Source organism: Alexandromys fortis, unplaced genomic scaffold, assembly GCF_014885135.2.
Source record: "Alexandromys fortis isolate MF-2015 unplaced genomic scaffold, M_Fortis_MF-2015_v1.1 scaffold_118, whole genome shotgun sequence".
Classification (NCBI taxonomy): domain Eukaryota; kingdom Metazoa; phylum Chordata; class Mammalia; order Rodentia; family Cricetidae; genus Alexandromys; species Alexandromys fortis.
Genome location: NW_026068010.1, coordinates 1404491 through 1425450, shown reverse-complemented (window position 1 = coordinate 1425450; position 20960 = coordinate 1404491). Strand labels below are relative to the sequence as shown.

The 20960-nt window shown below is 42.9% G+C and overlaps 2 protein-coding genes across 8 annotated transcripts in view; one reads left to right on the top strand and one right to left on the bottom strand.

The window, feature by feature from the left end:
* The window catches only part of Flt1 (fms related receptor tyrosine kinase 1), a 162276-nt gene extending 158817 nt beyond the window's left edge, over positions 1-3459 (top strand). For both annotated transcript variants that reach the window (XM_050161872.1, XM_050161871.1), the window contains exon 30: positions 668-3459. In XM_050161872.1, coding sequence (XP_050017829.1) covers positions 668-851 — 184 coding nt within the window. In that variant the 3' untranslated portion in view covers positions 852-3459. The remainder of the gene's footprint in view (positions 1-667) is intronic.
* Positions 3460-12140: 8681 nt separating this feature from the next.
* Positions 12141-20960, bottom strand: part of Pan3 (poly(A) specific ribonuclease subunit PAN3) — a 113759-nt gene continuing 104939 nt past the window's right edge. For 2 of the 6 annotated variants that reach the window (XM_050161856.1, XM_050161857.1), the window contains exons 16-19: positions 20822-20951; positions 20374-20438; positions 16804-16942; positions 12141-14600 (exon numbers count right to left, since the gene is read on the bottom strand). In XM_050161856.1, the coding sequence (XP_050017813.1) occupies positions 14460-14600; positions 16804-16942; positions 20374-20438; positions 20822-20951 (475 nt within the window). In that variant the 3' untranslated portion in view covers positions 12141-14459. Of the gene's footprint in view, positions 14601-16803; positions 16943-20373; positions 20439-20820; positions 20952-20960 lie in introns of those variants that run through there. The other 4 variants (XM_050161858.1, XM_050161859.1, XM_050161861.1 and 1 more) reach the window with 3 other exon arrangements.

Genomic DNA, 20960 nt, shown 5'->3' with positions numbered 1-20960 from the left:
CTGCATGTCTTGAGACCACTAACCATGGACGTGGGGATTGTAAGGAGGAATCCATTTCTAGAAGCCGGAAGTCCAGACTCCAGAGCACTGGCAGGGCCGCCTGCACTTCAGAGACTTTGTGGGGAGGGGCCTACTCCTTGCCTCTCACAGTTTCTGTAGCTGCGTGCTTCCCTCAGCTTGGGGCCAGCTCGCCTGACTCCATCCTCACGTGGCTTTTCTCTCTGGTTAGTTCTGATGACTCTGTGTCCACACAGCACTGGGACCGACCCGCTGGCTAGTGCAAAATAAGCTCCTCCTCTTTAGACCTAAATTAAACTGTGAGGTGACTCACAGGTTCCCAGGATTTGACATGATACTGAGGAGGGGCAGGCAGGGGCCTTTTTTTTTTTTTTTTTTTTTTAAAGCTGATCACAAAAAGCTATCTAACCCAAAAATAGGAGCGTCTTGTTTTCCAACGAGAATGCTGAGGTTTGTACCATCTCATCAAACAGCTGACTCCCAGCCACCAGCAGGCCCGCTCCACCCAGTGACACCACACCAGTATGGGTAGGCAAGGTCTTCATTGCAAAGGAAGAACGTTTGACTAGGACAGGTGGCCACTAAGATCCTACAAAACGTCTCCAAGATGGCCGATTAACCTTGTTTGTCCATTTCTCCTTCTCTTTAGCTTGAGAATAACCAGTAAAAGCAAGGAGTCGGGGCTTTCTGATGTCCCCAGGCCCAGCTTCTGCTTCTCCAGCTGTGGCCACATCAGGCCTGTGCATGACGACTCTGAGCTGGGGAAGGACCCGTGCTGCGCGCCACCCCCAGACTACAACTCCGTGGTGTTGTACTCCTCCCCGCCCGCCTAACGCTCTGAGCCCGCCGCAGACCGCTACCCTGACAGTATTATGCATATATGAGTTTACACCTATTCCTCTCCGCAGGAGCCGGCTGCTTTCTGTGACTTAATAGTGCTTTTTCGTTGTTTTCGTTACTGTTGTTTGGACTAACAAGAATGTAACCCCAGATCGTGACAAGTGAGGAACACTAGTGCTCAATCCTCGTGTGACTCCGTGTAAGATAAATCCTTTGTAAGCCCAATGACTCACCTGCTCCAGCCCCCAAAGCCTCAGGGCACCCTGGACAGGCCATGTGCTGGCCATGGCACCCAGCGTGGGTCCTCGTGCCCACCTTCCCTCCCTGCAGCTGGGGGGCAGGTGCTGTAGGCTCCTTTGCCCACAGCGGCATGCACTGGCCTGCTCTATCTCTGGAGTTCTCTGGCAGACATTAAGACATTCCCTGGAGGTGAGAAAGGGAGACCAGAGCCAACAAGAGACACAGGAAAAGGCCTTGGGATCTATCATGTGGAGAAGGTGCAGGGGAGGGCTCCTCAGTGCCACTTTAACGATTTCTCATTCCTGGCCTCTGCTTTTTGGGCACCCTACCAAAAGGTGATAGGGCAGAATGTGTGGGATTTTCTAGATTCTGAGAGGCAAGGACAAATGTTCTTGGGAACCACAGAAAATCTTAAATCTTTCCCTGGGAATCTGTTTCTGTTGCCCGACACCATCCACAGCATGTTTATCATACATCGGTAAGGTTGGCATGTGACTCAGTTCCTCTGGTGAGACACACTGAAATCAGAGCCAAACTTGGAGGCCTCAACTTAGCATACTGCTCAACGGGAGCTAAGCAGTCTGGCCTAGGGGTGGTCTACCGAGAGAGTCAAAAGCCACAAAACAGTCGGTTCTATTTCAAGTATTAGTACATATATGACACTTTTGCATTCTCCTGTCTGATACAGTTAGCTATTCAAGGCAGCTAGGGAGAGTTAAGAAGACGGTTTTCTATGGATCCAAACCAGGATGAATGGACTAAAACCTAGTAAGGCAGAGTGGATGCTTCCATGTATGATAGCCAAGCCAATCCACCCGGAGTTGGGACCTCACTGTTTTCTTTTTACTTTATCATGAGTTTTGTCATCTCAATCCAATCTGAGAGGAGCAAAAGAGCATTAGCTAGTGTTTATTAAGCACTCTATGCTCCTTGGAAGAAAATTGATGTGCAATTTATGTAAGCTATTTCTACAACTGGGGCTCAGGATATTAGTCAATGAACCATCAAAACGAAAAAAAAATCTTATTTTCATCTGTTTCAGACCTTACCTGGGGTCTAAGGATGATGGGGACAGGGTAGAAATGGGGAGACAGGGTAGAAAAGGGTGCCCACTCTTTGGTGTCAAGAGATATGTGAGCCCTGGATCTCTAAAAATACTCTGTTAGATGTTGTATGTGCAAATTATGGTCTGTGTGTGTAGGACATGTACACCTGCTGGAGCCAGACCCAGCTGGGCAGACGATGAGTAGCTGCTTCGTGAGAGCAGACCACACTTCCTTTCTGCTTGCCACTCAATCCTATGGCCGCTCCCCTGGGTACCACATCCTTAAGGTTCTCTGTCATTTGAGAAGGGAGGCTTGGCACAATCCCCAGTGAGACCGTTTGCAGTCACGGTGGCTCTTGGGGGATTCACTTGCCAGGACAGAGAAGTAGGAAAAAGGGCTCTCAACCAAGAACTGGATAAAAAGAAATCAGACAGGGCTGGAGGAAGACATCTTTGTCCATCTTTGTGTGTCTGCAAAAGCTCATGTCAGGCGGCAAGTGTCAAAGACGGGCCATTAGACAGAGGCCACCAGAGAAATGAGTGATCTCGGCATCCTATGACTTCTCAAATCACTTAAATATCCGGTCACTAATGAAGAAAACCTTAGCCAGTCCTGTACTATTTTGATTTTAATCATCTAATTCTTAATCATTAAAGAGACTTTAACAAGGTCTCTTTCCCACAAACGTAAAGAAAATCTATTGGGATTCTCTGGCTCTGCTTAAGGACTTAGCGTTGGAGTCCGAAGCCCATCAGCGAAGAGAAAGACAGTTCCATCCAAGTTTTTAAGGCAGGAAGGAAAATGGAAACTTGTAATGACACACATTGTGCCCATCCATCCAGACAGCATGGGATGTTAGGACTCTGGCGGTGGCATGAAGACCGTTTAGCGGGCACTAAGGAAGAACGAACATTTCTCCTAGTGTTTGAGGTCACCAGTGTACACATTGCTGAAACCTCAGGCAAGTCTAAGTCAGCCTTAGAGACATACTCAGGGGACAGATCTGGTCAGATCTTGAAAACTGTTGCATGGGTCTTCGAGCAGTTGCTCGCTCCCCTGCCTGTAAATCAACGCAATGAAGGAAGAGGGCTTCTTTTGGCCGACAGTGGTAGGAACTGTACATGTATGTGTGTATGTGTATCTGTATGTTTTGTGCATAACTATTTAAAGAAACTGGAATTTTAAAGTTACTTTTATATGAATCAAAATGATATGCCACAGACAGAACTGAGATATGATCTGGTCCCACCTTTTAGTCATGATGAATGTATTTCATATATTATCTTCATTTAATAAAATCCACTTTCAAAACCAAGTATTTTCTTACTTTCCTTGTAAGAGAGAGGGAAAAAGGCACCCTGTACCTCAGGGTGGGGTGAGGGGACTGAATGCCGGGATAGCTTGCTAAACAGTTATCCACATGACCCAAGGGAGATTAAAGCAAGCTCTCCTGGAACAATGGCTGCCTAGACCACAAAGATGCTGCATGCTGAACACTGTATGGAGATTCCTTAGGAACAGAACCAACAGGACAAAATGATATATCTTAAGATGATTTACTAGGGGCCAAAGAGAGGCTCAGTGGTCAATCACAGCACTTGCTGTTCTTGGAGATCTATGTTTGGTTCCCAGCACTCACATAACAACTTGAGACAATCTGTAACTCCAGTTCCAGGGGACCCAATGCCTTCTGTCCTTCTCAGGCACCAGGCACTCATGTGGGGCATATACATAACAATTAAAGCAACTAAACATTTAAAACTTACTAAGTTGGCTTATGCAGTGTGGTCAAAACCTTACACTTACAAGGCTGAGAACTGGGTTGGTTCTTAGTCCCCAAGGCTGGCTGCTTTAGTGGTCAGAGCTGCACAGTGACCATCTCACACGGAAGACTGACTTCCTGGTGGTTTATCAGTCTCCACGGCTGTTGGTCTTCAGTGCATGTGCAAAACTGGAAGAAGCTAGCTCTCGGGAAAGGAAACAGCAGCAGCAATGGGATAAACTAACTCAGTGGCAAATCTTTCTTCTTCTGAGTGCTTGTCACCTGGGCCAGAAGGCGCCAAGGCATTTGCGGCGGGCTTTCCCAAGTTAATTAGCACAACCAAGGTAATTCTTCAACCGAGGCTCCCTGCTCAGGCGATTCTAAGTTGTGGCAAGTTGATATTTAAAACCAACCATCATAGCCAGATTGCCCAGAAATGCCAACACGACTAAGATCATGAACCAGGAAATTTCACAGAGGGATTGCTGGCTGCCTATGAGGAACCCACAATTCAAAACAGGCATCTCCCCTAAACACTAATTTTCAACTGATAATAATTACCGCAATCGCAGCGTGTGTGTATTGTGAGCACACGTAGATTAGAGGGTACAAATGGGCAAAACAGCATAAAGCACAAGAGACCCCAAGGAGAGCGCTACCACTTAGATGTCTCCAACTGGCCCCAAGCATTGTATCCTCCTGGGAGAAGAGACAATGCAGGCACTGGGTAAGAAGTAAAGCGGCTATTCGTGGATCTAGCTGCTAATATCCTGGGGAGCTAGCTTGGAGAAACACAAGGCGGGACACTAGATAAACATTCTTGGGTAGAAAGGCAAGACAAAAGAATAAATGACCAATCTCAGCAAACTTGTAAGAGGCATTTAGTCTTCAAGAATCTGAAATATTTTAAGAACACTTGCTTCTGAGCTTACATGGTAGCCGGCTGCCTTGGGTTGGGGGGAGGCTAGTTTTCAAACCAAAGTCACTTATTTGGGAAATGATTTGAAGAATGCTTCACGGACCAGCTTCACATCAGAAAATAGATGTTTTCTCATGACTCTGGGAACTGACAGGGCATTTGAGAATTCATTTCTTCAGCAGCAGGATGACCTAGCAATGGTTCTTAGACTCCGCACTGTAAAACCCATCTCCAGATTTGGGGCCTTCGAAGGTCAGGAATGCTGAAAAAAATATGCTGGGTCCCAACACAGGAATAATCAGCTTTCAATTTTGTGAACTATGGACATTTAAGGGAGAAAATAAGAAAGTGAAAGCTATTCCCTAAATCAAACCTGATCTGGGATAACCATTATCCCAGATATAACTGGGCTGCATGTTTCTGAACTATATATATGTAAATGTGTATATGTGTTATCCTTCAAAAACGGGCCATTAAAAAAATGAGCCCTATCATTTAGTAATTTTTTTTTTTTTTTTTGAGACAGGGTCTCCCTATGTAGCCTTAGACAGACGGAACTCTGTCTGGCCTAGGCTGGCCTAGAACTCAGAGATCCTCCTGTCTTTAGCTCTCAAGTGCTGGGAGATTAAAGGTGAGTGCCACCATGCCCAGCAACCTAGCACCCATTTAAAGCCTATCTTAAAGGCAGGAAGGCTAGGGTGGCAGAGCACTTGCTCCTATGTGAGGGCTTGAGTTCCATCCCTAGCTGTACCAAATCCCAAAATACAATAAACGGAAGGGGATTCATTGCAGATGAAAAGAGATTAGTAACATATCTAAAATACATGGAGGCAGATGCTCAACTTCCTTTGAGGCCACACCCAGAGGAATCCATAGTAAACTGAAATAGCTGTAGGTTGAAAACACTTGGCCTGCGGAGCACCCTGGCTCCATAGCACAGGGCTCTGCAGGGTCAGAGGTATCTTCTTGTGGTCACAAGGCCAGTGTGACTGAAGCCACGATTACTGGAGCCCGGTATGTAGAGGAACTGGATTACACAACACTTACTTAGCAGAGGTAAGAGTCCTAATTCAAAGTTGCTTAAGTCTGCACAGTGTGAATTACTCTTGCATCCTGAAGCACAGGGACTGTAGCTTCACCAGGGACCTAAGTCTGCATCCCATCCCTGGTCACACCTGATGAACAGGTACCATTCCAGATCTTGGGATCTAGCAAGTGCTTACTATGTGGCAGTAACTATGCTAAGTGCTTTGAAGGACTGAACTCATTTCCAGGACCATCTACTGTGATATGTACTTTTTTAAATTATTATTTATACTGTGTTCTATCTGCAGGCCAGAAGAGGGGACCAGATTGAATTACAGATGGTTGTGAGCCACCATGTGGTTGCTGGGAACTGAACTCAGGACCTCTGGAAGAACAGCCAGTGCTCTTAACCTCTGAGCCATCTCTCCAGCCCCTGTGATATGTACTCTGATACACCTTTCTCTTCAGAAACAATTCAAAGAACTCGGAAATCCCTCTCTCACGTCCCACCCACGGGCACCTGTGTTCATGCCCCTTGCCTCACCATCCAATGGCCCAGCCAAAGCGCATGGTGGTGTTCTTGACCCTGTCTTCTCACCCACTCACCCCTCGCTCCCATCCATTTCCCTTTCTTGGGAACCACACAGCCATGCCTATTTCTCTGATCTCTCACCCCATTTCTCTGTTCTCCTTCAGAACAGAACTCTTTGAATGGTTTTACCTACACTACTGGTTGGTTTTCAATCCTCTCCTTATTCCTTAAAACCAGTTCAACTTAGCAATGCCGTGAGCCACGTGCTCATAGGGAAGGGGCTCTGCACAGGCTCACCAGCCACCATAGGGCTGAACGGCTTAGTCCTAACCCAGTGCCAGCAGCTGTATGGATTCTAAAAAGGCCTTTGGGGTTGGGGTTTTGGTAAAACACTTGTTGCACAAGCATGAAGCCCTGAATTCAGATATCTAACTTGTCTTTGTCAGGGTTTCTATTGCCACAAAGAGACACCATGACCACGACAACTCTTACAAAGAAAACATTTATTTGGGGCTGGCTTACAGTTTCAGAGGTTTAGTCCATTATCATCATGGCGAGAATCATGGCAGCGTGCAGGCCAGATTCTGCTGGAGGAGTGCTGGAGGAGGATCTGAGAGTTCTACACCTTGATCCACAGGCAGCAGATTATGTTCCACTCTAGGTATAGCTTGAGTATAAGAGACCTCAAAACCCAAATCCACAGTGGCATACTTCCTCCAACAAACCCCATCTCTTAATAGTGTCACTCCGTACGACCAAATACTCAAATACACGAGTCTATGGGGGGGGGCATACCTGCTTAAACCACCACAAACTTCCACGTAAAAGCCCAGTCTAGCGCAACCCTGTTCAGCAGTACACATCTGTAACGCAAGCATGGAGCAGGAGGGTATCTGTGCAACAACATGCAGATCCTCCTTCTATAAGCTGCCTTGGTCATGGTGTCTTAATGCAGCTATAGAGAACTAACTAAGACTCCCCACCTCAAAGGAAACAAACAAACAAACAAGCAAATGAATGGAGGCTGGAGAGAGGGGTCAGCAGTTAAGAACACTGGCTGCTCTAATAGAGTACCTAAGTTCAGTTTCCAGCACCCATGTGGTAACTCACAACAGTAATTCTAGTTCAAGGGAATCTGATGCTCTCTTCTAGCCTCCAGGGAGACCAAGCATACACATGATACAAATACACACTTACAGGTAAAACATTCACTCACCAAATAAAATCTGTAACAAATAAAGGTAAGAGTGGGCTGGAGAGATGGCTCAGCCATGAAAGACTAGACTCACAATTAAAAATGAGGGCAAGAGTGATAAAAGACATCCAGCTTCCGAACATGCACATACACTCACACATGAACAATGTACACACTTCATTTCTGCTGCTGTGGGTAAAAGATCCTGACAAAAAGCAGCTTACACGTATTTTCACTCACAGTTCTATGTTACAGCCCACTGCAGTGAGGATGGCAGAAGTTACAGCAGCCGATTCTATCTCATACAGTCAAGAACAGAGATAATCAGATGCATGCGCGCTTCCTGTCCGCATATGTTCAGCTCCGCCTCTCCATGTCCAGGCAGTTTGGGCCCTGGCCTTGGGAATGGTGCCACCCGAAGTGAGCTAGGTCTTCTTACATCAACTAGCTTAAGACAATCCCCCAAACACATGCCCACAGTCCAATAGACAATTCCTCTTTGAGACCTTTAGGTTTGAATAAAAATGGCTCTTATAGGCTCGTGTGTTTTAATGTTTTCTCTGCCTGGTGCTTGTGGGTCAAGACGTAAGTTCTCAACTGCCCCAGCACCATATCTATCTGCCTGCCTGTCTGCCTGCCATGAAAGTCATGGACTCTATAAAGTTCTAGAACCATGAGCCCCCAAATTAAATGTTTTTTTTTAAAGTTGTTTGGTCTTGGTATTTTGTCACAGCCATAGAAAAGTAACAAGACAAAACCCTCTTCCCAAGTGGCTCAACATTGAATCAAGCTGACCATTACTCCACGCTGCCACCCTTTGTCAACTTAAAACCATAACTTTCCAGCAGACATGGTGGTATATGTCTAATCCAAGCCCTCAGGAGACAGACAGGTGGGTCTCTCTGGTTCTAGAACAGCTTGGTCTATATGGATTCCCACCACCCAGGGCTAGACAGTGAAATTCTACCTCAAAAACAAAATAACAAACAAAAGCCCTTAACTTTCCTTCCACAAAAAACCTAAAGGCTACACGGTTAGGTTTACCAGCACTGACCTCACTTTGCGGAACCAATCTGTTTTAGTTTCGTTTCTGCTGTGGTAAATACCCTGACAAAAAGCAGCTATGGGGAGAAGGGGCTTACTTGGCTTACATTTCCGGTAGGTTTGTGTGCCCTTACTTTGATTCCAGGAGACGATCCTTTCTTCCTTTTCTCTCCCTTAACTCCTCAGTATCTCCAGCAACTCCACGGCTTTCAATGGCATTCATCTGACAATCTTCATGTACAGACCAGACCTGTGCCTTGAACTCCAAACTCCTATGTGCTAAGTTGATGTTTCTTCTCAGTGCTCTGGGCCTGTTTTTCAGACGGCATCAACAGCGCTGATTCCCCTGTCCCTGACACATCAGGGTACTACTGTATACCATGACTTGGTGGCCCAGCCAGGAAATGACCTGTTTTTTTTGCCTTCCTCTTGGCACACCCACTCTCCAAAGGCTCTACCAGGGGCCAGGACATGGGCAGGTGCTCCTAGACACATTCTTAGTAGAGTCCTGCTTTCAGTCGGCCAGCCCCTGCTACTCTCCCAGGCTAAAGCTCCAAACATAAATCTAGATGTCATCCCTGCTGTGCCTTGTCTTAAATTCCTGATCCAGAGTCTGGGACAGGGTATCCATGTCCTTAAGCTGTTTGGTGTAAAATAATAAATCAGAACAATGTGTAAAAATCTCAGGTCCTAAGCCAAACTTTTTATTAACTGCCCCTCTTCCAGATCCACCTCTGCCCTCCTGCCAAAAACCTCTGTAATTCAGAAATTTTTTATGTATTTAAGATTTCTGCCTCCTCCCCGCCACTGCCTCCCCTTTCCTTCCCCCTCATAAAGTCCCCCTCCCTCGTCAGCCCAAAGAGCAATCAGGGTTCCCTGCCCTGTGGGAAGTCCAAGGACCACCCACCTCCATCCAGGTCTAGTAAATTGAGCATCCAAACAGGCTAGGCTCCCACAAAGCCAGTACGTGCAGTAGGATCAAAAACCCATTGCCATTGTTCTTGAGGTCTCAGTAGTCCTCATTGTCCACTATGTTCAGCGAGTCCGGTTTTATCCCAGGCTTTTTCAGACCCGGGCCAGCTGGCCTTGGTGAGATCCCGATAGAACAGAAATCTTTTGGCAATCTCAAAGCTCATTCTTTTCTTTACTCCACACTGGTTCTAGCTTTAAAGTACAACCAGAATCTAACACTTTGTATCTTCTCTGGTACCTCTTCACTCTTCCCTAAGGAGGCCACATAAACTCCCTAATCTTGCTCTAGCATCTTGGCTTCCCCCTCTGTCCTTCACACTATAGCTAGAGTAATCTCCACGTTTCCCTGGGGACAGAGGCCAGAACAATGGTCCAGTCCCGCGCTGGCTTTCCTAGCAGCATCTTACCTCTTCCAGCAGCACTCATCTCCTCCTGCGCTTTCCTTCCCAGTCCTTCCCTGGGGGGGCTGGTGGCTCCACATCCAAGTCCTCACTCAGCATTGGCTTTAAGAGACTTATGTCCAGGCCACCCTCTGAAACTGCAGCACCATATTCTAGAGTGGCGAGCATGGTCAGGTAAACGAGAACTACATAAGAGAATTTTCTGATATTAATGTTCTCTATGCCAGAGGCTTATGCTAAAAAAATATATTATCTGATACTGAGATTCAAGTGTTTATTTGCTAAGTCTGGTAACTACTGGCTCTCCTCTTATAACCATAATTACCTTCTAAATACTACATACAGTTGCCAGTATCCAAGTGCATTTAGTTCTAGTCTCCCCTCACCCCCAACCAAAACCCATGAGGATGTCTTTTAAAGACTAGAGTGCATTTACTCTTCCGTATAGTTTAGAGCATGTCTAGAAGATTCATAATTAACTCAGTGCCAATACAACTGAAATAACTGTCCCAGGAATGACAAGAAACAGATGGAAGTTCCAAACCCCAGAAAAGTATCTTCCCTTGGCTTTGAGACTACATCTGACATAAAATAGACAGTAAATATCTGAGGAGTGAATCCCTAGTTCACTACACTGTGGGACTGTGGGGTGGGCTGCTTGGCCAGTTAGAGGGCTTCAAGCACTAGAGGGGAAATGCGGGCCTTGCTGCTGCCAGCTGGATTCTTACTCCCCGTCACACTGTTGTTAGGAAGACTTAAAGGCACAGGTTTAAAATAGCAACCTTTCTCCTGCCCTGCAGTCTCTGTGGAAGGAGGTTTCACAAGAGCCCTGTGGGTTCTTGTTAGAAGTAGAACAATCCACTACCCCCGAGCTATAAGACTACAGGGAGGTGGAACTGAGAGTTGCGCCATTGCTTCTGTTGGATTTCATCAAATGCCTGGCTTTAACAACATCGTTTCCTAAAAAAACTTCCAAATTAGTCTCCATTTTTATTCCTATCTAAATCCATGACTATCTGCAAATTACTTTGTATATAAAAGTCCCCCTGCCCTATTGTCAGGCCATCTGCCAGTCTCTCAACTGGAAGTAATCTTCTCTCCTTGATCACTCTGCCATCTTCACCCTGAGCATCAAATCTTGACTACTTTTCCATCCTATAGTTTCAAATCACAAAAATTTTAAATGTATTGGGGGTGGGGGAACCCAACAATAAAATACTATTCAAACTCAACAAATGCCAACTTTTTTTTTTTTATAACAACTTATCCTTGAGGAATGCTTTTTTTTTTTTTTTTTGGAGAAATTGGCAGAGTCTCCTCCACATGGCAAACTGAGCACTGAGGCACACTAAGCTACAGGTGCAGCTCAAGTGGAAGCTGCACAGCTAGCTTTTGTGAGGCCCTGGGGTCCTTCCCCAAAGCGGGGAGCGGACTAGCTCCACGTCATTCCGTCTTGTCAGATAAGTTTCTTACACAGCCTTATACAAAATCTCCTCCTATCTGAAGTCTTAGTTTCAGCACCGACCCAGGACACAGGAGACATGAATCAAAAAGCAACTGATTAACCACCAATCTAATCTGCTACCATTTTACTCAAAGGCAGAAGTTCTCCAAAATACATAGTAATTTCCAAAACCCAATCAAGACCAACACCACTATATGAACTGGTAATAATAATAACAGAACAGAAACAAGTTTATCTCTGTAATTCTTTATTAAAAAATACTGCTATACACATAGAGACTGAAAATAGGGTTAAAGATGAGCAACAGATACTGGGATTGTGACGTTAGAACTTAACATACTGGTGCTTTTTAGGAACAATGTTGATATCCCAATGACAGACCAAGGTCAAAGCAAAATACAAGGGCATCCTCAAAGGTATCTGCAATGAAGTAAATACACTAACAGGATTTGAAACAGGCACAGCCAGCTGAAATGAGCGACACTTCACGACTTCAAGGGTTATCCTTCCCATGCTTTGTCAGTCATAACAGGAAGTTATGGGGAGCTCACATCCTCAATTCAATACTCTCAGATATTAAAGGCTTCCTATGCACTAAATATTAACTTCCAGACAACTTCCTAAACGAATTTACATTGTAGAAAAGAGGGCTCNAAAAAAAAAAAAAAAAAAAAAAACAACCAAAGCAAAACAAAAACCCAACCCCCCGGAAAAAAAAAAAAAAAAAAAACCCGAAATTAAAGAAAAAATAAAAAACAAAAAATTCTCCCCGCAAAAAACACCAAAGCAGAACTCGAGTTCTTTTGAAAACCATTCCCAATAAAAGTGAAATGAAAAATAAATATAAAACAAAGCTAAAAAAATATGCATTTATCCGACACCAACTTTTTTCTGGCTGACAATATTTACTCATGAAAACGTTCAGCTGACTATCTTTACTACCCAAACCAAGCCCTGAGGTTACTAGGGGCTGAAGCGGACTAGCGTTTCCAATGCAGACTCTTGGGTTTGTAATGTGAACCTGCCTTGCAGAGGGGAAGTTTGCTGGTCTATGCGGAACGAGAGATTCAAGCCCTAATTTACCCCTGCCCTTCTTTAGCATTCACATAACATTGGTCCACAAATAAAAATTTTCAAAAAGTTCCCAGGCCCCCAAAACTAAAATAGATGATCCCCTTTCATTTTCAAAGAAAACAATATTGGAAAAAATCTCCAGCCCGCTTATAAATTAAGCATTTCATATTTCTTCTAGAATACAAGTAGTTCTTTTTTGTACAAAAGAATTACAATATGATTTGTCAAAAAACATATAAAAAGACAGCTGCTCTTCCTCAAATACATGAGCTAATGATAAAGACTCTTGTGTGTTACATCGAAAGTTCTTGCTCCTTTTAAACAAAAGGAACATCATGGTGGCAAATGCTCATTATCCTTTGAATATTGAACATTATGTTCTTTAAAAATCCATCCAGATCAAATGCAATAATTGATTTTCTCGTTAACAACTGATGCGATCACTCGTGGATGCAGACGTGCTTGTTAAACATGTGAAGTGTGTCTCTAGTCTCCAAAGCTTGCGGTGAAGAGAGGTGCTTTTTCTTGATGCAAATCTCAAGGCAGAGAGAAATCATTTAAAGCTTATAAAAAGTGGACAGAGAAATGTTAAAAACTTCTCTGAAATATACAAATATGTATGCTTGTTAAAAATGAAGACAGTAACATCAGCTGCAAGTGCTTGGAGTCTGTCCTGACCTTCTAAGTCTCCTCCACATTTTCTTCCTGCTGCACACCTAGAGCAAATTGAACACTCAGTGCTGGGAAGGAGATGAAGTCTTCAAGGTGGCCTTAGGAGAAAATCCCTATGTATTTGGCAGTCTTCAATATCGAAGTGACCACAAATCCCATGAATACTCAAGTTTGGCGACAATTGTATGTCCAAATAGTAACAAAGTTTCAAGGAGGAAAATTGCAAACTTGTAAGATGGGCTTCTCAGGATGATCCTGCAGAGTGAGTTTTATCAAAAGTCCTGTTCCTTTGGGTTAAGCAGTGAGTGCAAAGGCACAGCAGAGAAGTGCCCCTCCAGGGTCGGACTGCAGAGATCAGACCACTGACTGCTGTGCTCAGTTCACCTTCTCAACAGTCTCTGAGTCTGTATCCAGTGTAAAGTACCATTATAAAGCTGTAGTACAAAGGCAAAAAAAAAGCAAACTGGAAAGACCCTAAAGTAATATAACTCCTTAACTTTAGGCCTTCAACACAATTTCTTTTTTGTTATTAAAAATTGCATCAATGTAAGTGTATCTGACTGGCAGGCTCTTTGAAGGCAGCTCTGGATAAACCTGGAGAAGAGCAGGGCCTGCTCCTTCAGCTACCGTTCAATTGTTACCTGGAAAAGGATTTAAATTAACAAATAAGGGAAAATTCATATCTGATAACTCACTGATATTTCTCTTTGTGTGTTCTTAAACACAACAGAAGCTTCAATTTGAGCTAAGGTAGGTGGCACGCAGAGTTTGCATACGATACTCATAAGGACTATTCACTACTCTGTACTTCTATGAACTACTGAGTTGGCCCATCCCCCAAAAGCAAATTCTGCATCTCTCAGTGGCAAAAAGCTGCCTCTTTTTGTGTCCCAATGTCCTTGCAAATAGTTCCTTTAATAAGTATACAATGTGGCAAGAGGTCAAAGATCAGAAAAAAAAGTCTTTAAAAAATTAAAATTAGTGCATACACAAGTGGAAAAACAGAAGCAGGAGCATCATTCACCAAACGGTGACCTTGATCTGACATAACTCTTCAGAGGCCTGTGGCAGCCAGAGTGCGTAGAAAGTGAGACATTCTTCCTCTCAAGTAACAGTGCACCTGACCCAAACGCGAGAAGCTTCACTCCTTACAGCTCATTCTCCTGCTGGCAGGAGACGAAGGACAGTTCACCATAGTGCAACTGGCTGTAGGCTTGGGCCTTCACCATGCCCTGTGGACATTTCAGTAAGTACTACAATTGACCATTTGCAGCCGCAATCAGTTCTTGAAAGGTATTTTCAAAGCAGCGTTTCAGGTCACTGTACGTCACCACCAGCACACTCTTCTCGTCCCTGGAAATCAGGCTTATTTTTTCTGGCACACCTGCATCTAGCTGAAAGAAGGTATAAAAAATATGCAGTTTATATCGAGGAAGAGAACTGATTTAATCATTTTAGGACAACATTTTGGACAACGATAAATGAAATATTTAAAGTATTTCTGTCATAGTCCCTTTTCGGATTTCCATGAACAGCTTACAATACCATGGGTCAAAATACATCAAATTTCAACTCAAAAGGTTTTTTTTTTCCCAAGAAACATTGCCATGTTTCGTCCTTCTGCCTTAGTGTTCAAAATGTATTTGATTACTATCTTTAGTCAACTCAGCACTCTGTAATTATTTACCCAATAGTTTCCATTTTGCATATTATGAACACCAGTGTAGAACAGAAAGAATATGTATTCTTTAGGAGAAATACTTCATGGTACTATGGTATCCATAGCCAAACTGTGTTCCAAAGAATGTCAATTAGATGTCACTAATGAGTTGTAACAATGTACCAGCAATTCCATGTAGGAGAAGGGCCCACTTGTTCGTCCTGGCAGCCCGGCCAGCTTAGCCCCAAAATAACCACACAGAAATTGTATTCATTAAAACACTGCTTGGCTCATTAGCTCTAACTTCTTATTGGCTAACTCTTGTATTAATTTAACCCATTTCTATTAATCTGTATATCGCCATATGGCTGTGGCTTACCAAGGTAGAATTCTCAGCATCTGTATCCTGCAGCTCCATAGCGTCTTCCTAACTCTGCCTCCTTTTTCCCAGCATTCTGTTGTTTTCCTCGCCTAGCTCTGTTCCTACATCAGTTCCATGTCAACCGAGTACCTTCCTGTTTTGCCATTTTAACTTTTTGGTTTTTTTTGAGACAGGGTTTCTCTGTGGCTTTGGATCCTTTTTTTTTTTTTTTTTTTTGGCATTTTAACTTTTAAAACATTTCTTATCCATGTATTTCTGTAGCTTCCTCTATGAGCACCAGTTTTGATCTCTGTCCACTCTAGCTACTGAGGTCATTCGGAGGTCATATTTACATTTTTCTTAATCTTTTCTCTTTCCACTTTTTAAAAAAAACGAAAAACTATTGTCAGTTTGTAAGTTATTTAGAAAAGAAAGAAAGAGGAAACAAAAACGGCCATGGAATGGATCTGGCACCTGACCATTGTTTTGTTAGCACCTGATGTAACCATATGCTTTTATAATTTACTCTCAAACATACCTCCTCCCATGTGTGTGTGCCACTGTGTATGTTATGAAGGCCAGAGGACAATTTGTCAGTCTTTCCCTTCCCTGCTTGCTTGAGACAGGGTCTCTTTTACCATATGTACACGCATTTATACTTGTGCAAACATGCATGCATGCATGCACTCATATCATACACAGTTTTTATTACTCATTGTTCTACTCAATAAAACAAATGACATGTCAACAAAGTATAAAAGAGGAATGCAGCCATCTTGTGACACTTTATTGCAGTAAAAGATGTTTTTCACAATGAAAAACAAAAACTCTAGTCCAGTGATTCTCAACATATTGGTCACAATCCCTTTGAGGGGGGATTGATTGGCCTTTTCATAGGGTTAGCATAACAGGTATTTACACGATGTTTCATAATAGCAGGAAAATTACAGTTACGAAGTAGTAATGAAAATAATTTTATGATTGGAGTCACTACAACCTAAGGAACTGCATTAAAGGGTCACAGCACCAGGAAGGTTGAGAACCACTGCATCAGACATTCCTGGAGAGATGGCTCAGAGGTTGAGAGCACTGACTGCTCTTCTAGAGGACCCAGGTTCAATTCCCAGCATTCATATGGCAGCTCACAACCATCTAAGTCCAAGATATGACACACAAGCAATATATGCAGGTAAAATACCAATGCACACAAAATAAAAACAAGAAAGAAGAGAGAGAGAGAGAGAGAGAAAGAAAGAGTCCTGTCTTAAATTCCTCACGGAGTATAGCAGGTATAAATCCTGTTGTCTTCAGTCTCCTAGTACTTGTATACACCACAACTCTACCAAGTTGTAATACTACCCTTAAGATCTTAAAAATGCAATTACATGGTGGATGAGATATTATAGGATTGTAAATGTGCTTGCCACCAAGCCTGACACACCTGCAGAAAAGAGAGAATGAACTCCAAAGTGTCTTCTGACCCTGTGTGTGAACATGGGGCATGACGTGCACGTGCGCGCGCACACACACACACCAAAAAACATACTAAAAACTACTGGGTTTTCTTACTAATTACCTTATTAAGACAGGAAATGATGTGACTGAGGTCAATCCAGGGAGCACCTGCTTCTGTGACCTGATGAAAAAGATGATCCCTAAAGAGTTTCAACAAATATCGGTCTCCAGTCTCTGACCAAGTTGGATCCTTTTGAAACCTGGGGAATTAATATTTGATCTCAGTATGTCACTCTACGTGCACATGGCCATATTTTTCAGACTCAAGTTTAACTCAATTTTTCCCAGTAAATAAGAAATTAAGACAGGTTCTGTAAAGTGCTTAAAAAACAAACAAAACACCGACCTCAACAAACCCTACATACATAAATGACATTTCTCAACATTCAATTCACAGGAACAATTATCCCTTATCCTTATATACTACTCAATCTTTACATCTAGATAAAAAGGAGAAAAAAGGAAAAATTGTCTCTAAACATCTCTGGCCAGGCCTTTAAGGAAATGTTTCCTCTGTCCATGCTCTAGGTTACAGACGTCAGGTAAGTTTCCACTTTACCAAGGAGCATAAAATGGTAAATATTTAGAAAAAAAGAAAAGGTACCTTCCTGTTTTTCACACTTCACCAAAAGGTGTAAGGAACTGTGAGAAACTGAAGAACCAGAGACCACTTGTAGCTTTCAGCAACCGAGGACTGCCGTATAGCAGGAAACATGTGACTCCAGTAAGCAGAGAAAGCAGGGACTGCCCCACTACACAGTGCTATGAGAAGGGGTACGACAGAGCTGAAACATGAACCTGTCCTGGAAGGAGGAAGCCGAGGCTGCTGGCCCCAACAGAAGTATGCTTCGCAGTCAGCAAGAACAAGACAGCAAGCAGTAAGCACACTAAGAAAGGCCATTGGGTCTAGATGGGGTTACGGGAGAAAAGAGAGGACAAAGGCAGCATTGACAGACTGGGAAGAAAAAGTCACAAGCATTTTAGGAGAAAGAATGAGATCATTCATTTATTTTAAAGTATAAAATATTGTTCTTAACCTGAATTCAGAGTCATAAAGAAAAACTTTGGTCAATTTGGCCACATACATAAACATCTACAGAGGAAAGGTCCAACGAGACTCAGAGATGATTAGCTCCCAAAGACAAGCAGCAAGACAAGGATCAGACAACACAATAAAAATTAATCAAAGACATAAAAGATCCTCAAATAGGCTCCTTAAAGAATAAGTCCCGAGCAAAACAGTACTGAAATTCAACTTCTTTCTCATCAAGCTGACAAAATTCTAAGTTTTAAGGAAAGTATTGTTAGGACTTCTCAAGAACAATACCAAATTATTCTACAACACCTGACATCTGGAGATTCTACTATCACTCCATGGACTAAGCCAACCCTCGCCCCACAAACATTGTTTGAGGACTTCTCACTGGAGACAACATGGTGCATAGGGCAGCACAATGCGCAGGGCACAGTTCTGGATGTGCCCTGTCTGTACAGATGTGGTTCACAGTACATGACCAGGTAGCTAACCTATCTCGTCTCCAGTTTTCTCTCTCATCTATTGAATGATTAATTGGTTATTGAGTACAAGGCAGAGTTTCTCTGTGCAGCCCTGGTTCCCCTGGAAGCTTGCTTTGCAGACCAGGCTAGTCTTGAACTCACAAAGATCCACCTGCCTCTGCTTCAAGAGTTCTGGGATTTAAGGCGTGCACCATCACCACCCAGCTCTAGTTCTCTTAAACAGGAACTATGCCTCCATCCAGAGGGGGAAGCAGGTCAGACATGTGTATCATATAGGATTCTGCCTAATTATAAATAGAGCTAAGCAGAATACAATGAGAAGTGACAATGTATATGTACTTTAAAAGGGTAAATAAATAATATATTTGTACTCTTAACCTTAGAAATATATATAAAATTTTCACAAGTAAACGAGTCAGGGTTGGGACAACTGGTAGACTAAGGATATCAGATATGAAGAGTGAGGATATTTTTCACCACAAAACTTTTTGAAAGTTCATATATAACATATTAAGAAATGTAAATAGAATTTTATAAGGACAATCTAGAATTTTATATATATCATTTAATAATATGTAAAAAATAGAAACAAAGACAACTTTAGCTTTGCAAAAGACTCATGGATTCACCCCTTGTGAAAGGTGTGTGCTACAAAAGGGTGTGCTCCACTGACTAAAAATAAATCAGAGAAAGAAAGCAAGCAACAGGGCCTTTACTCCAAAGAGAGAAACAAAGATGGACCACCCCGCCACCCCAAACAGAGAGATGTGCCAGGCCTAAAGTGTGAATGTGGCAGCCGTGAGGCACAACCAGCTGGATGAGAACAGGAGGTGGGAATGAACTGCTAGGTTACCGTGGACTTTTCAAACTATTTCCTAACTCTGACACAGAGTTCACTGTGAAGTGCTGAAGAAAACTGATGTTACATGGAACAGTTACCGACCCCAAGGGAACAACTAAGAAAACTCCAGAAGGGCTGTCACTGTGCTTCCCTTCTGCTTCACTGAGAATGGCATGCCCTCTCAGCAAGGCAACCCCAAGAACAGAGAACTCAGACATCCGCGTTAGAACGGTGAAGAGTGCTACGCTGAAAATAGGGGATGTGTCACTGGGTGAGCTAAATACTGAGACAAAGTCACAGAACAGAAGAGTCACATTTTGACGTACAGGAGTGAAGACATGAAAATGCTATAAACAAGATTTCAAGAACTGGTTAACACACATATCTTCTTAGGAAGATGACTGGGAGAGAATCCTAATTTAGAATCTTCATTTTGAAAACAGCCACGTGGGGCTGGAGAGATATACTCAGTGGTTAAAAGCATTGGCTGCTCTTACAGGAGACCTGGGTTTGATTCTCAGAACCTACAAACACACAGTGATTCACAACTCCAGTTACAGGCAATCTGATGTCATATTCTGCCTCCTCAGATACCAGGCATGCGTGTAATGCCTGATATCATGCAGACAAAATTTCCATATATGTAAAATAAAAATAAATCTTAAAAAAAAAAAAAACAACAGGTAAGTAGGTTCTAATTCCATGGGAGAAAAGAAAGCCCACAAGCAGTGGTCTGCATCAGTCATCGTCTACCTCTATGAGACCAGAGACAGTCACAACTACAACTCTGTTCAGCCTGGTTCAAGAATTAACAAAGTGCAGACACACACTCTGTGTCTAATAACTCTAACTTAAAAGCAAGGCTGAACTGGGACAGCATGAAATGATGATGTTCCTCTATTAACAACATGACAGATCTATAAAAATGCATTTTCATAGAAAAGCAGAGAAATGCTACAGCCAAGAGATTTCTAATATCTTCCAACTGACCAAGATAAACAGATAAGATCAGGCTTCCTACATGAGACAGTACTTGCTATCGCCTTCCCTTATCTGCACACACAACTGATTTCTAATATGGCATACAAGGTCATAAGAACAACCACACTTGGGCTGTGGCTTGAAACAGCTCTTTAATGGCTAGCAGTATTAAGGTCACTTCATTAAGAACTTCTTCCTTTTCCAAATAAAAACATTAGGTAGTCCATTCATTCCTTATGCAAATTAGTTCCTTTGGTTTTAAAACATGCTGTAAATACTGTAAATCCTTACTCTGGCCTCTCGTTGATTGTTCCCAATTTTGCTAGAAGTCTAAATAGTCTTCCATTTTGAACCTCCTATAAAGACATTTTAAAAAAAGAAAGAGTGTTAATGTTCTAGCTAAACGAAAGTTTTTAAAATGGTACTTCTGCACTCATATTATTCTTATGCAGTAAATTCTAACACCCACACTTTTGGGTTCCACTCTTACACATATGCCTATTTTGTGTACAGTCATACTCAGGGAGATTATGCAACTGATCAATTCTAGGAAGTGTTTAAAATACATTAAACAAAATCAAGACTTTGGTTACATGATTATAGTAAAGTCAAGAATGAATAGGATATTCATTAGAGACTAAACTAACACCCAGTGTGGACAAGAGTACTGCAGTCCCAGCCAGCTGGCACAGTGAGTACTGTATGCCAATTTACATGGTAACTTGTAACCAGACTCTACCTTTGCAAGGTCTTCCTCGATGACATCATTTCTCATTTGAGCAGCATCCAGTTGAGTATAAAACCGAGCACCAATCATAGGCATGATGTCATTTACACTCCGCATCCTGTTTTGGTCAGTCAACAAGTACCTATCAAGA